We start from the raw sequence: 17,769 nt of genomic DNA on the forward strand, positions 1-17,769 counted from the left end.
CGATTAAGGACTGGACAGAAGCCCGTCCCTTTCTTAATATCCAAATGAACCCATTATTTAATTTTGTTTGATATTTGGCAAATGATTTCAGTCAAACACCATAATTAATGTTAATCATAAAGCACCCCACACAAAATTTGAGAACAAAATTCAAATCACAACTTTCCTATGCGTACAAAAAAAAAAAAAATCATAAAAAAATATGAAAATATTTATATTTATAATTAAGGACATTTTATCTCAAATTTATGCATTCTGTGCATGTATAGTTTTTCTTCACATCAAGAATATTGTCACTATTGTATAATTAGAGAGTAAATCAAATTGAGTTATTTTAATTGATAAGACTATAGTTCTCTTACTGTAAGGTTTATAGTAGTTTAAGAGTTGGGATATAATAATACCTTCGTTTGAAAAGTGAGTTAATTTTTTAATTTTTTTTTATTATTTTAACTTTTTTAAATTTTTTTTTGTAAAAAAAGAATAATAATTATAGATTGAATACGATGTTTTGTTTTTTTTGCTAAAATAATTTATTTTATCTTTTGTGAAAAAAAAAAAAAAAAAATCCAAATTCATCTTGCCAAACGGAGCAAATGTATATGAGATGAGAAATTATTTATATTTAAAAATTAATTGAGACTACTTTGAACACGATAAAAATAAAATACATAAAAACTTGAGAAATAAGAGACAAATTACAATAATACAGTTCTTGAAAATCCATACTAGTAGTAGCCCATTTACAAGAACCCCATAATCAAAAAAAAAAAAAAAAGAGAGAACCCCATAATCATATCTCACTAAGCTAATCGCTTCCTCTTATTCCTTACCATTTTAGACCATACAAAATACAACAGACTCTCTCTCTCTCTCTCTCTATAGAAAACACCAACTGATACCTGGTGATCAATACTGCAACATGTCAACAGAGGCCATGATGGGTTGTTGGTTCAAATACACATAACTCATAAATGGGTTATTCAACAACAACCCATCAACAGATTCATCAGAAGCATTGAAACCATCTTCAGAACCAAAACAATCATTCCCAGAATTCCAGAAACAGATAATCTCATTCAGAGACTGCAATCTGTGACTAAGCTCTGCAACTTGAGCTCTCAGAATCGAATTCTCAGACTCAATCTTCAAGAACTCTTGGGTTGTGACATTGAATCTTGTGATGATCTGATTGTTTTCTTTCCTCAGCTGAGCTAATTGGGAATTCAGATCATCCAAATGCCTCTGTTTCTTCATCCGAGACCGCCTCGCCGATTCTCGATTCGAAATCATCCTCTTTCTCTTCCTTTGATCCCTCAGACTCTGAAGATTTTCGTCAGAACCTGAGTTCTGAAGCAGAGATGACCCTGAAGATGTCCCACTTGGGGAAGCCATGACAGATTTTTTTGCCTCAAACACAAAATCACACAAATTATTAGATAAAGAGAGATTTATTTAATCAAAATAAGCAGGACCCAGATGATAAAAAGCACTAATTTAGTTTAGATATATAGATGTAGAGATTTATATATAATAATATAGATATATATAGATTTTTGAGGCTAAATAATCATGAAATGTAATAGAACCAGTAGAGGAAGACAACTGAGAAGGATTGAACGAGATGGGTCCTGCGTCTGTATGTGGAATTTATCATAAACCCAGAAACAAAGAGTTCACTGAGAATTTGAGACATGAATTTCAAACATCAAGAACAGGGTATTGAGCATTAAAATTGACTTGAGAGAAACAACTGGGTTTTGAAAGAAGATGGTGAGTTGAGAAACCCCCAACACAGATGAGAAAGTGGTTAGTTTTCTAGAGAAAATCTAGAAATGGGTCACTGATCTTTCAACTGATTCACCCAAAAAAAGATCTTTCAACTGGGTTCTTTATTTGGATCTAGAAAAGACCAGAGCTTCAGTTTCCGATCTGAGAGACTCAAGACACTGAAAACTAGAAGCAAAGAAATAAAGTGGTGTTGAAGATTGATGAGGGGGAGAAAGAGAAGGAGAGGAGGCTTGTGAAATTATTTTCACGGAGGATATATAGAGAAATGTGATGAGGAAACGGGTTTTCTTTTTCTTTTTTTTTTTAAATAAAAAAATTGTTGTAAATAAACCAACTGGATGTAAGGGTTTTCTCTTTCTTTCTTTCTTTTTTTAAATAAAAAAATTGTTGTAAGTAAACCAACTGGATGTAAATTAATAATTTATTGAGAATAATTAGGCCTTATTTGACAACGACTCTTTTAATTATTTTTTTCATTATTTAAGTCAAAAAATGTAATTACATTTTTAATTCACATTTGTGAAAAAAACTTTTTAAACAAGATTTATCTTGGTAATTACTAAAAAGTTACACTTTTTTTTTTGTTTTTTTTTTGTCTTCATTGAAATTTTTTACTTTTAAGGTGAAGGATCTAAAAAACTAATAATCGGGTGTGTTTGGTTTGTGTTTGTAGAGTAATTTTTGAAATAAAAAGTACGAAAATTTGTTTGGTTTGTCTTTTCTCAGAAATAGTTTTAGAAAATTGTTTTAGGGAGAGAGTTTTAAAAAAAGTTATTGATTTGATGTGTATGAGAGAGAGAGTAATTTTGGAAAATATGTAACCAAACAAAATTTTGAGATTTTTTTAAAAAAAATTTGTTTATTTTAATTACTCTTGAAAATTTGTTTATAGAGAATTTTTCCCCAAATTTTTTCTAAAAAACAAACCAAACAAGCCCAATGGGTGAATGTTTTTTGAATTAATAAATAAACAAACCAAACAAGTTTTTTGAAAAACAAAAAACAAACCAAACAAGCCCAATTTGGTTTGAGTTTTTTGAATTAAATTTTTTGAAAATTGAGTTTTTTAGTTTCCGTATTTTTTTGTTTTTAGTGAATGTTTTTAAAATTTTAAACTTTTTTTTTTGTTTTTTAGATGCACCTTACTTAGATGTATCTAAAAAGTAAAAAAATTGTGAAAAATTATTTTTAAAAATTAATAAATACATAAAAATATTTAAAAAATATACTGAATTCTCGTATTTTTTTGTATTTTTGATATTTAGAGAATTTTTAAAAGGTTTTTTTCAATTTTTTTATTTTTTAGGTATATATATGTTAGGTATGTCTAAAAATTAAAAAAAAAAATTTGCTCAAAATATTTTAAAAAATCAGTAAAAACAAAAAAACACGAAAAATAAGAAAGTAAAATTTTTTAAAAACTGATAACCTAGCATGCTGATTCAGACAAAAAACACTATAAAAGAACAACAATGCTAGAACGCCACAATTTTTGTGGCCACAATGGCTCAAAACTATCAAAACGATATCGTTTTGGCATGTTTTCAATGTCGTTTTGACAGTTTTAAGCCATTATGATCATAAAAATTGTGACCCTCAAACATTTTCCATAAAAGAAACACACAAAGTAAATTCATACTTAGATGTATCTATAGGAAAAACTATAAAAGAAACACTAAAGACAAAAAAAGAAAATGTGAACTTATCTAAATAACTTATAACCTTTTTAACAATTGTGAAATACATTAACTTCAACATTTTTATACTAAAAAAATACTTTAAAAAATAGCTAAATCTAATTTTACTTCTAATACCAGTCAACAGTTCAACCAATATTTTTTTTTTCGACAATGCTATGCAGCTCAAATTTTGTGACTCAAAAGTGGCTCAAATGGCCAAAACGACGTCGTTTTGAGTACAGAACAACATAAAAATGGCCAAAACGACGTCGTTTTGGCCATTTGAGCCACTTTTGAGCCACAAAATTTGAGCTACGAGACATTTTCCTTTTTTTTTTTAAAGTGATTTTGGATATTGCTTATTATCATTATTTTATTCATTATGAAAAGATATATAAAAATAAATTTTAAAAAAATGATATAATCCAAATAAACTAATAAGTCAATAAACTATTTTTTTTTGTGTTACCAAAACATAAGTAATAGTTTGACATACAAAAAAATAAAGCTACAATAATGTAATAAACCCCGCGTACATTTATTAGGGATACTTACGTGTAAATCTTGATAAGTGAACTTATTATTTAATAGGTTTTATGAGAAAAATTTGTCATAAAAAATGTCACTAATTATAAGTTTTAGCGACAATTTATAAAAATCATGACAAAAAAAGCCACTAATTTTCAATTTTTAGCGACGTATGTAAAAAATTATCACAAAAAAAATATTTTAGCGACAATTTTATCAAAATTTATTTTCAATAGGATTTGATCAGAATTAATTCTAACTATTATGACATGTTGGTAGTTTACCTTATTTATTTATTAATGTATCCAAAAATAAATAATTTAATAAAAAAATATTTTTGTATATTGTTACTAAAAAAAGAGGTTTTAAGTTTAAGGTTACTCAAATTAAAATTTTATAAGATAAAAGGTATGTAATATTTTTACAGTAATTGAGTTCCTTAAATATTTTCACGGAGAAATTTTAGCACTGAGAAATTTGGCACTTCACAAAGAAATTTTAATTTTCTAAGAAAATTTTCAAAATTTAACTAGTCTAATCATAGAGAAATTTCATTGAGAACCTTTATTTAATAAAAAAAATATATTAATCCCTTTATACTATCCAAAGTTAGAAAGTGATATTTCACTAATTTTTTTCTAAAAAGATTCAAAATTATTTTAAAAAATAAATAGGAAAAAATGGAAAATCAGAAAGTAAAGAGGAAAAAAAGGACTTTTGGAGTCTACCACCTTCATGAAAAGTGAAGAGAAAAAGATGATGGCGGCATGTGGGGTTTGGGGGCCAGAAATCTCCAACCGTCCAGATCCAGCTGTGAAGCAAAAACAATCATTGCTCACATCAAGTTGGTAAAACTCTAAAAGCAAATGGTGTAAAAATAAGTAAATAAATAAATAAAATAGTGTAATAATACCCAAAAAAAAATAAATAATTAGAAACATAAAACAATAATTTTATATGATGAAAATGTTATTATTATTTTTTTGGTCTCATTTTATATGAAAAAAATGTGTCTTATTGTATAATTAATCTATGTATAAATAAAAATATCGATAATATTGATTCATTGTGCGAAAAAGCTGATTCTCACATAAAAAATAGGGGTATTTTTTTTAAGGTCCCTGATATTATGATTTTATAGTAGAAAGGACATCAAATATTTTCATGATGTCTAAGGTCCCTCAACATCAATCCAGAAAAAATTGGTCCAGAGAAAATTGGTCCAGAGAAATTCTTCTCTGAAGAATTTCTTTGAACTTCCTTAAACTTCCCACTGTAAATTTCTCTGCCCTTTTTTTTTAAACATAAGAATTTCCCTACTTCAACTCACTTCCTTGCTTCTCAAAGGTGAGGAAGAAAGGCAGCAGTACAATATTATATACCTACTTTCCATTATCAGAAGAATTCCCATTGAAGATGGAACTTCATCACTGTGAACAACTGAATCCAGACCAGGTATCTCACTCCCTAGATTCCCAACATCGGGGACTTCAGGTGGAAGAGCTGAAAAACCATCCTCCATTGAAGATGGAACTTCATCAGGAGAAGAAACTGGTAGAGATACCAATCCTTGTTCAAGCTGGTCCATGCATATGTATATATTTTTCAAATCCGACACTGCAGAGAGAGAGAGTTGATCAGAAGCTTGTTGCCATGGTTGCGCATGGTATTGAGGTTGGTGTTGAACTGAATTTTCTCTTGGTTGAAACCAGAGAAATTCTCTGGATCAACCCAGAGAAATTCCTGGGGGTACTCTTTTCTTGAATCACCGACCAACAGCATAACTAGACCAGTACCATGGACGGTGAGATCGTCGAGATGGAACAAAAGAACCAGTAACACTGGAACGCACAGTACAACACTAACTACATACCGGAGAGCAGAGAGGAAGAGAGGGAGAGACCGGTTTGAACTTTCTCTAGCTAGAAATTTCTCTGGTTTGAAATTTCTCTGGATTCCCAGAATTTCTCTAGAGGAAGAAGATTCAGCAAACAAAAATTGATATGCTTTATGTATTTTTTGAACTGATATGCATTACAGACGAAAGAATTAGATCAACAAGTGAAACAAGGAGTGTATTTTCTGCTTATATAGATGAAAGTACAGTTTGCTGCCTAGCAGATCTTGGCCAGGGTTGTTAGGACATAGAACATGTGAGCAAAGGGTTTTGCTGTATGTATTCATACTTTTTATTAACTTTGTTGGTAGGAATGCAAGAAAAATAATGAAAATAAAAGAAAAGAAAATGTTTATGGAAGGTTCTATTTAGCAGTGGTAACTGTCTGAAAAAGTGTGGGGATTGTTGTTGTCTGAAGAAATTTCTCTAGCATTAGAGTTCGCATCTTCTCTCTTCTTCACAACAAAATTCAAACACACCATCATCAGAAACAAAGACCGCCAAGCTTGAATACCTCGCCGGAGTCTCAGCGAGTGTTTCTAGGGTTCCGGTGTACCTCCTGTTGGCAGCAGCGGCGGAGTTGATAATCAGCTCCTTTGCTCGAAGCAAGCAATTGCATGGCTTCGAAAAAGCGAGAATTGCGAACGAAGCATGTGGCTCGTAAACCCTAGACGAAAGACAACAATGCAGGTGGGTGGGTTTATAGATCCATGAAATAAGGTTGAGAGATCTAGAAAGTACAGAGAAAAAACAAAAAAAAAAAAGGAAGAGAAAGAGATTGGGAGGTTCTGCTAGAGAGAGAAGAATCGGGCAATGAGGTTTTGAGGAAGAGGATCAAACCCAGTCAAATTTCTCTGATATATGTTTAGAAACCTTAGACATCAAAAAATAATTTTGTGGATCTCTTCCATTACGAAAAGTGAGAGAGGGACCTTAAACCAATTTTTCCTAAAAAATAACGTGGTTGTGAAAATAATTTTTTAAAAATTTATTTATTATTGAATTTTTATTTTTATTTTTACACGTATTTATACAATAAAAATTAGAAAGTTAGTTGGACTAAAAAAAGCATATTTTAGCTAAAAAATTTAAAAATTATACAAAAAAAATCAAATATTTCCTTTCATTTTTTTTGTTTTTTGGTAATTTTTTTTTTTGTAAAAAATAAAAAAAAATATTTTCAAACACTTTTTTATATTTTCCCCTTATATTTTAACTAAAAAAATAAAATAAAAAAATTACTAAAAAAATCGCTTGCCAAACAGCCTAAACTCCAAGTGCTAGGAGGATAATATCGGGGGAGGAGACAAATGGAAGGGGTTGGTAGCAGAAAGAGGGCGGATTAATTTTACAACTTCAAAAATAGAAAATTTAATAAAAATTAAAAGGGAAAATGTCTCGTAACTCAAATTTTGTGGCTTAAAAGTGGCTCAAATGGCCAAAACGACGCCGTTTTGGCCATTTTTATGTTGTTCTGTACTCAAAACGACGTTGTTTTGGCCATTTGAGCCACTTTTGAGCCACAAAATTTGAGCTACGTAGCATTGTCGAATTAAAAGTAATATAGTATATTAAGATAACAATTTATAATTAATGAGAGTTAAAAGATATAATATAACAAATAAATTAGTAAAAATAAATATTAATTATAATATTTTAACCTTATTATATTAAAAAAATTAATTCATATATATTATGAAAAGTAATATTTTTTATTTTCTTACGTAGCGCATTCTAAAGGCTTTTTTAAAATATATATATATATATCAATATGTCTTTTCATTTATATAAAAGTGCTACACAAATTCAATTTCAATTATAATATTCAATTTAATATGTATTGTAATTTTTTCCTTTATCTATGTGGCGCATTCTAAAGAATTATTTTTAAAAAAAAAAATCACATTAGCATGCATTTTTCATTTATATAAGAGTTATACACAAACTCAATTTCAATAATAATAATCAATTTTATATGTACTCTTTTTGATAAATACTTCCATTTGGTTTAGTTTTAGAATTATGATTTGAGTATGGAGTGTAATTTAAGTATGGGAAAATGTTTGAGACCCTCTTTTGGGGAGACCCTCACCACTCCCATAGTAATGTGGACCGATGATGTGTTTGTATTATTTTTTTTTTTTTTCTCTTTTTTACTTGGACCAATCACAAGTGAGTGGGGGTTATGGGAGTAATGTTTTGTGGGGGTCTAAATTATTACTATTTAAATATGGAGTTGTGAGTTGAGTTTTGAAAAAATAAAATTTGTTTGGTTATGAGTTTTGAAAATAGTTTTTACATTTTGAATTTTGAAAAAAAAATTAGAATTATGAAAAGAGTTTTCAATTGTATTTTGAGTTTTAAGTTTTTCATCGATTTTTTTTGGATTTATTTTTTTAAAATATTTTAAAATGTTTAATAATTTTTTTTATTTTAAACATATTTTTTTATTTAAATATTTTAAATATTTGATTTTATTTTGAAAATATTTTAATTTTTTTAATATTTTAAACTCAAAACACAACTCCATACTCAAATCGTAAACCAAACACGTAACTAAAAAGTTAATTCAAAAACGAAAAATGTTTGGGGGCCCGAAATCAGTGGCTCGAATCTGGCTCAAAACCCAAAACGACGTCGTTTTGGGTTTTGATTTTTTTTTTTTTTTTCTTTTTCTTTTTCTTCCTTTTCTTTCTTTTCTTTCTTTTCTTTCTTCTTCTCCGTTGAGTTGAACAGGCGAGAGAGAGAACACAGGCGAGAGAGAGAACGCAGGTCGTCGGCGTCGCAACTCGTCGGCCGATCGTCGCATCGCCGCCTCCCCTCCGCCTCCGCCTCCTCCCCCGCCTCCGCCTTCGCCAGCCTCCCCCTCCGCCTCTGCCTTCGCCAGCCTCCGCCTCCGTCCGCGCCCGCCTCCGCTCGATTTTGATGGCCCCTCCTGTTCCTCTTCTCCTCCTTCTTCCTCCTTCTCTTCTTCTTCTTCTTCTTCCTCCTTCCTTCTTAAATTCGAGCCATTCGAGCCTTTGCCCTTTCGGGCCCTATACCGCTTCTGTTCAAAAACTATCTTCAAAACTCATAATCAAACACATAACTAAAACTCCACACTACTTTCAAAACTCGACACGCAAATCGTAACCAAACACATAACAAAATATTGAAAAATGTATTTATAAAATAAAATAAAATATTTAAAATAAAAAATAAAAATTATATATTTAAAATAAAAAAATAATATTTCAAATATTTTAAAAAATATAACATAAACGTATGAAATACAGTGCATATTAAAATAAAATAAATAAATATTTAAAATATAAAATATTTGCCCTAAAAAATAAAATTAAGAAATTTTTTAAATATTTAAAAAAATAAATCAAAAAAAATTCAAAATACAACTCAAAACTCTTTTCAAAACTCATAACCAAATAAGTTTTCTCTTTTCAAAACTTACAACTCAAAATATGACTTTACATTCAAATCATGATTCTAAAGATAATTTTAAAAAACAAAATAAAAAAATATTTTTTTTGATTTTTTTAATAGAGTTTTGAAAAGAGTTTGATTTTAAATTTTAAAAAGAGTTTTGAATTGAATTTTGAATTGTGTGTTTAGTTATGAGTTTTGAAAATAGTTTTTGAATTGAATTTAATATGTTTTTGAATTGTGTGTTTGTTCATGAGTTTTGAAAAAAAATTATTGGAATTACAATTCCAAAACAAAACCAAGCACCGCCTTATTTTCTATATATTTTTTCATCGTGTATTTAGTATTGTCTGTGAGATTTCTTTTATATAGTTGATATTTGGACAAATTACATATACCCCTTCGAGATTTAGCAAAATTACAGATACTCCCTGAGATTTGAGAAATTACAGATACAAATTAAGGGACAAATTGTTATGAAAATATAAACCTCAAGGGGCAATTTGTTATGAAAATATAAACCTCAGGGGACAATTTGTTATGAAAATATAAACCTCAGGGAGGTATTTGTAATTTCTAAAACCTCAGGGGTATCTGTAATTTAACTAAACCTCGAGAAAAGTATATGTAATTTGCCCTTGATATTTTAATTGAATTATTATGACATTTGATAACAATTACCTCGATATAAATAATAAATAAAAAAATCTATATAAATATGATAGAATGTGCTTAATTATGTATATCGCACGAATTAAATTAATCTTTTTTTATATTTTATATTTTTTCAATCTTATTGATGTCAATATTAATTTATATTTAATTTTTTATTAACATGAAATTATTTATTACAAAATATTTATATTTATATTTAATTTAAATTTTATATACTTATATGCAATATGTATGAATAATTCAAAAAGAATATTAAATATGTTTTTTTCTTAATCCAATCACAATATATTTATATTTAATATTTTCAATAAATTTTGTGTGACTATATTTCTACATATTTTTATTATCCAAATAAATATAAAAATAAAAATACACTTAAATAATTAGAATAATGATTACTAATTCTCTTTTAGTTTTAAAATAAAAATTATTTTTATTTTTAATTCAAATAAAAATTAAAACAAATAATTAGAATCATATTTTAGTTTTATATTACTTATTCTCTTTATAATTTAACTATTATTTTCAATATCAAAATGAGTGTTTATTTTACTATCTTGTAATTTAATATATATAACATAAAATCATTATATGATAATTACATTTTTATGGCACAACAGAATTAAAATTATCAAAATAAATAAATAATTTAACTAAATTTATTATAAATATTCAACTAACAATTTTATAAAACGATAAGATTAAGATTATTAAAATAAATAATTTAAATTTAAATTTTATTTTAAATTAAAATTAATAATATTTATTTGTAACACCATATCGTAATATAAAATATCATTATGTTAGTTAAAGTTGACTTCATTGTGATTTCAGACATCATATTTCTAGATGTGATTTATATACATGTGTAGCGTCCAATTTGAAATTGATTAATTAAAATAATAGAATTCAATACTTTTTTGTTAAGTTTTTAGAAGATAAATTGACAAATGTCAAATGATAAATAGTATGGCATATTATTTTAAAAAATAATGATTCACTGAAAATGATTATACATCTTTGAGGCACCTATTGATATTTACTGAATAATTTTTACATAAAAATTTTGAATTTATAGTATTGCTGATAATGCACCTTCATGATCTTTGTTAGAAAAGATATGCAAAAATAATTTGGCTAGAATAAAAAATTTGCGATTATTATGACGTGTTACATAATTAATCAGAACCCCTTTAAGAACTGAAATTATTAATGTTTGTGTTTGATTCCTCTTGAGGACACTGTTTATGATTTGAATTTGTAATTTTTTGTACATCAATATGAATAACTCTTACAATCTTACTAAATAAATCATACATTTGAGTCAACCCACATTAAGCGCTTTTTCGTGTAATAAAATACTTAAAATAGATTAAAAAGACATTGGTTGATTTATTTAAAAAAATATCTAAGACAAAGCTCCGTTTGACAAGGAGATTTGGGGTTAAAATAGTCACAAAAGACAAAATAGGCTATTTTATCCACATCAAACAAAACATCACATCCAACCCATAATCATTACACCATTCTCTCACAAAAAAAAACTAAAAAAACCAAAAAGTCCTTCACAAACCAAGCTTTTTAGCCCAAGCTAAAATAGCCAAAAAATTAAAAAGTCAACACACTTCCCAAACAGAGGCACAACTCCAAACTCTCATTCTAAAATTATTGAACTAAAAAAAGCCATAAAGTCAAAAATATTAAAATAACATATTGGCTGATTTATTTGTTTAATTATTTTAAAAATAATAATGGAAAGATAACAAAAATATTTCATAATCTCTCCATCATAATCTCTATCACTAATTTTCAAAAAAAAAAAAAATTCAAAGTTGCCTTTATTTTCTCTCCTCAATCAGGTAATATTTTTCATAAAAGTTGTGGGTATCTGTCTATATCTTATATATTATATTATAACATAACCAAAAAAAAAAAAATAGAAATCAGATATACAAACAGATGAAATTAATAAATTAGTGAGAGGGTAATTTTGGTGAAAATTGGGCCGAGGTATGAGATGGACTTTATGGCCCAAAGTACGAAGGACTAGGTAACAAGGCCGAAAAGTTACTCCGGCCCAAGAGAGATAAAGTTACTCCGGCCCAAGAATTGTAAAGTTACTTCGGCCCAAGATGATGTAAAGTTACTCCGGCCCAAGAATTGTAAAGTTACACCGGTCCGGAAACAACTTGGAGTTAGGCCGGTCTCAGAGGTAGTCCGGTCATGACGTATTGTGGTTAGAACGGTCAAAACCTTGCTACTCGGTAACTCGGTCTAAACATACCATGGGTTGAACAGGAGAGAACCGAGATAAGGAGGAGTAAAAGGAAAAATCGAACTAAGGATAGTTCGGCCTACTCTGTGGCTCAGCATAGCCAGTTTTATTTCGGTCATATGGTAGTTCGGCCATGGTAAAAACCATCTCACTTGGTTTAAGCAGTGAGGGGGGTGTTGAAGGATAAGCATTATCTTTCAGGAGTATGAATCCTAGGGGGACTCTACATGGAGGAATAGAAGTCCTACTAGGATTGTGCCACTCGAAACCTATAAAAGCTCACTAACATCACCTTTGGGGAGGTAACACACAACTTTGCTTTCTGAATACATAGAGCTTTGTCTATTTGTCAAGTTTACTGACTTAGGCATCGGAGAGGTTTCCGGCGCACACCCGCCGGCTAGCTGTAACAAGCCCTCGGGGGACCTCGCTACAGCTCGGACTCGATTTGTGTAGTCACGGTTCTAAGTCTGAACCAAAGAGTCCAAATCCGGCAAATCGTTTTGTGAAAAAAACTGATTTTTGAAAGAAGTGCCAAACATGGACTGCTTTGCCAGATACAGAGTCGCCACCTAAATATTTTATTTGGGAAATTTAGGAAACCCTGACTCGGTGCCAAAAGGCCACGTGTCCGTCATCACCAAAGTTGCCTCGGCTCGGGAACTTGGGTACGATTGGGGAAGGTCACTTCGTGAGCACCCCCGCTCGCCCGGTCATAGACCGGCCTCTACTAACCATGATATCAATTTTTGAAAACATTGTGAGTTCTTGTACCGGTTATTAGCCTAGGTTACTATGTGATGCGCACAGCATATAAATATAGACCAGGTCGCCTGGATTGGAACAAAACACTTCTTGTTTGTTTTTGAAAACGGTTTGCTACCCGCAGGTAGGCTTAAAACATTTGATGATTTATTCCAATTCAGATAACCCAACCTTCACCCACAGGCATTCAGGCAGTTATATCACATAAGCACATAGCCTCATGGTAAGCATGCTATTCATGGCAACACTCACACGCATGCAAGGATGCTAAAGCATAAAAACTTACCGGGTACTCCAAGCCAAAACAAAAACTGTATTAGAAATCATGCATGATCCTAAGTATACAGAAATGCCTAATGCAACGCATGCCAAAATGCAACTATAGCAGGCTCGGCTATTCTAAGATGGTATATGAAATGCTACAACTACCATGTATTCATTTTGGAATTGAAAGTACGATGCAGTTAGTATGGTGCGCCGAGCCCGGTGCATGCAATACAGATGAATGATGCAAACATGCTATCATACTGTATGCTAATTTAAATATGCCCTAATCTAACCATCATAAGCGGATAAATAAAAGGGAGAAAGACGTGGGGTTGGAAGACATACAACACACACACGCACACTTATTACAGTTGTGCCCTCGCACAGAGGGTCCGAATAAATATACAGTCCAAATGTTACAGTCCCGAATAAAAGAATATTACAGTCCAAAATATTACAAAATTCTAATTAATTAAAGAATTTAACTAAGAAAGCAAATAAAACTGGCGTGCAAGCCAGGGACTGCCTTGCTTCTGATGGATGATGCATGTCCGGATTGTCTTGCGCGGAAATCCACCGGAATGCCCCAATTAGCCTCTGTTGACACCTTTTCTTGAAATGCGTGTCAAGCCCCAAAAGTTGCTGATTCTTCGTTTTGCTGCAACAGAGAGCAGGAAAGGGGCATAGCAATGTATCTGCACAGATATATGCATGTCTCGATCCTTGTGCCACCAATCACGCATACCGAGGCATGATGGCCGAGGAATCGAAATGCACAACTCAATATATAGGATGAATGCACATGAGACTACAGCTAAAACCTAACTCCATCATGGATTATCCGGAGTGTCGGTGACTGGGGAATTGAGACACATTCCGTCACTCGGAGTACGAAATGTACCTCGTTTCCCGTACCCGGGCTAACTCCTATTCCGGACACGATGCAATATGCATGATATGCATGAAATGCAACTAAGATGCAATTCTAACATACACAGAATGCTATGGAATGACATGCCTCGAAATGCGTGCACACAGGTACGCAAACCGAGGCGATGATATGTGTCTCGAAATACGTGCACGCGGGCACGCGAACCGAGGCGATGATATGTATCTCGAAATACGTGCGCGCGGGCACGCAAACCGAGGCGATGATATGTGTCTCGAAATGCGTGCACGCGGGCACGCAAACCGAGGCGATGATATGTGTCTCGAAATACGTGCACGCGGGCACGCAAACCGAGGCGATGATATGTGTCTCGAAATGCGTGCACGCGGGCACGCAAACCGAGGCGATGATATGTGTCTCGAAATACGTGCACGCGGGCACGCAAACCGAGGCGATGATATGAAATGACATGGAAATGACAAATGGGCTTATACCAACATGAGTGAGCCTCAGCCACACTCATATCGGATGCCGGCGGATAAAAAAGAGGTGCCTCGAAATGCGTGCACACGGGCACGCAAACCGAGGCGATGATAAAATGATATGAAACATGGCAAAAATGATATGCAAGTATGCTAATGGAATTTCAGCAACAAAATATGGGGGAAAACAGTCCCGAAATGAAGCGAAATGACATGAAACGCAAGGAAATGTCCCGAAATGCAACATTAAGCACCCGAAATGGCCTATAGCCATGCCAAACATGCACAATATGGACATGCAATGCAAAGACAGAAGCTAGACAGTCCCAAAAGATGCACTTTCACAGTTATAAACATGGCCAAACAGCAAGCATAGATAAGGGAAACATAGCATGCAAGAATAGGGGCCAAAAGAGAGGTAATGAAGCAAGTGGTATAAGAAAAACCCAAACTGAAAAATTTCCTTCTACAACACTGAAGATGGACCAAAAATATGAACATTTACAGTATATGACAGTCTCAAAATCAGTATACAAATATGCTAAAAATGTGATGTAAAATGAAGCTCAAAAGGTGCTAAAACATGAAGTATACAAAATAATCACCAAACAGAAAAAAAGTGTGAATGAAACATGAAGTATAGGCAAAAATAAGACCACTTTCAGTTCGGACCAAGGTCCAAAAACAGAAGCAAAGAGGGCTATCAACTCATGCAAAAATGAGGCCAAATAAGGGATTGAACTACAAGTGACACATGGAGACACCAAACAAGGTTGAGCCCTTCCCCAATGTTGAAGAGGGGCTCAAAATAAGCCTTATATCAGTTTACAACATGCTCGAAAATAAATTTCTCATGGGTCAAAAATAGCATGCAAATTTATGACATACAAGATGGTCAATGAAGCAAGTGTATTATGGAGGGCTCAAACAGGGTTGAGCCCTTAATGAAAAGTGAAGATGAGCTCAAAAGATGGCCCTTTTCAGTTAGGGCCGGAGCTTGAAACAAAAAGGAAGTGAGGCTTAGAAATGGATCAAGAAAAAGGGTCAAAAGGGTAAAAGTGTAACTTACCCTTGAAGATTCGAATTTTTGTTGCTTCTTGGATGGATTTGCAGCTTCTTTAGCCTTCAAGAATCCCTCCTTGCTGCTGGAAATGAGATGGTGGTGGTAGAGCTTGGTGGTGTAGAAGGAATGAATGTTATGGACTTAGGGTTTTTTGAAGAATTGAAGAAGAAGAAGATGGAGATGGCTATGGAGCTTTGAAGAAGAGTTTCTCTAACCCTTGTAGAGGAGGCCATCAGCTGGTTAAAAGGGCCAAAAGGGGGTGTAAAAGGTGGGGGAAATGGAGAGGAAAACTCCCCCACAAAATATCCCCCGGATACAGAAAATATCTGGGGGATATTGCCCAACAGCTGGAAAGGGTACAGTGAGGAGAATACGGCCGGCCTCTTACTTTTACTGGAGGTGGCCGGCCGGCCACACCCCCTAGCTGGCCGGCTAGGGGTCAAAAGGGTCAATGATATTCTCTGGCCGGCCAGCTACTGGGGAGGTAGTCCTATGTGTGTACAACACAACCATGTGGTTAAAAGTCCAAGAAAGTGGGCCCAAGGGGTTCAACATTGGCTCGGAAAGAGGGGTTCAAAAGGGTCAAGTGACCTTAATGGCCGGCCATGAACTTTTAGTGGCCTCTCAGGTGTGTACATCACAGATATGTGGTTGAAAGTTCGAGGAAAAAGGTCCAAGGGGTTCAACATTAGCCCGGAAGAAAGGGGTCAAAAGGGTCAGGTGACCTTAATGGCCGGCCACCAACTTTTAGTGGCCTCCCAGATGTGTAGATCACAGATATGTGGTTGAAAGTTGACAACATTAGCTCCAAGGTATTCAACATTAGCCCGGAAGTTGGAAAAACGGGCGCCGGGAGGCTCCGGAGGAGAGATAACTGGCTGCTGCAACAATTGCTGGCCTCCCACCCTTCAGTGACCTTCCTCGTGATAAAACAGAGGTACCTGCCAAAAATGAGCAAAAACCGGTGCAAAACGAATGTTCCGGGGCCAAAACACGCAGTTCGGGGTCCCGAAAATGGGCTGTTAAGCACCGAAAATGGCATTCGACCTCGAAGTGGGTTTCTGAGACCCCAGTGTCCCTCAAAAGGGATGAAATAAGAGGTATGCCAAAAATCAGAGCAATAGGAGATGGTTAAGCGGTCCCGAACCGAGGCACACGGCCTGACGGCTCCGAAAACCGGGAACCGGACTCCGAAATGGGCAAAATGGCCTACGGCCGCCAAATGTAGCCTACGGACTTTGAGAGATGGTCTACGGGACCTCTCCTCCCTCGGGAAAAGAAACAGAGAAAACCGAGTCTGGTTCGCAAACCGAGACAAGGCACAGAAGAAGGTTCGGAAGTCCGGAGGCAGGGCTCACGGCCGCAACTCTGAAACTTCTGAACGAGCACAATATGCAACATCACCAAGCACTCAATCGGTGACGTCTGAGTCTTAAGGTCGGTCAAAAATGGGGTGTCTACACTAGCTCACGTTTGTGTTCTCAAGTGATAAAGTGACGTCGTACGGAGGAGCGCAGACTTGGTCAACAGGATTATACGAGGTGTATTTCTTTCCCGTACAATTAGATTTTTATTTATTCAGTTAAAATATTTCTTTTGCCTCTTAATATTCAATTTTAAATTTTAAAAATCTATAAAGTTTATCTAAACAAATTTGATTTAAAAATATCTCACACTACTATACTTTAAATCAATAAAATTCACATATCTATCACATATTTAACTCACATCATAGCTTACATAAATAATAATAATAATTAAAAAAAATAGAAACTGTATATAAATTAAGTTTAAAAAAATAAAATAAAAACCCACAACTCCATCTAAAATAAATTCAAAAAAAAATAGAAACCACACAAAAATAAAGAAGATAAGAATTTAGATATGGATCTGAAAAAGATATAACAATATCTAAATTTGAATTATGATTTAATAATATAATTATCTATTTTTTTGATGTATGTCTAACAAAATTTTAAATCACTTAATAGGAAAAATTAATTAATTTTCTAAAATTATTAATTTTTCAATTTATAAA

The 17,769-nt window shown here is 32.7% G+C and overlaps 1 protein-coding gene across 1 annotated transcript; it reads right to left on the reverse strand.

Annotated features, from left to right (window-relative positions):
- Nucleotides 1-646: 646 nt before the first annotated feature.
- LOC114293324 (bZIP transcription factor 44) lies at nt 647-2,181 on the reverse strand. Its single transcript, XM_028237362.2, has one exon. The coding sequence runs from the start codon at nt 1,393-1,395 to the stop codon at nt 910-912; it is 486 nt and encodes a 161-aa protein (XP_028093163.2). The 5' UTR covers nt 1,396-2,181; the 3' UTR covers nt 647-909.
- Between the last annotated feature and the right edge of the window lie 15,588 nt (nt 2,182-17,769).

The sequence above is a fragment of the Camellia sinensis genome, chromosome 2, assembly GCF_055761805.1.
Source record: "Camellia sinensis isolate YWXY chromosome 2, ASM5576180v1, whole genome shotgun sequence".
Taxonomy (NCBI): Eukaryota; Viridiplantae; Streptophyta; class Magnoliopsida; order Ericales; family Theaceae; genus Camellia; species Camellia sinensis.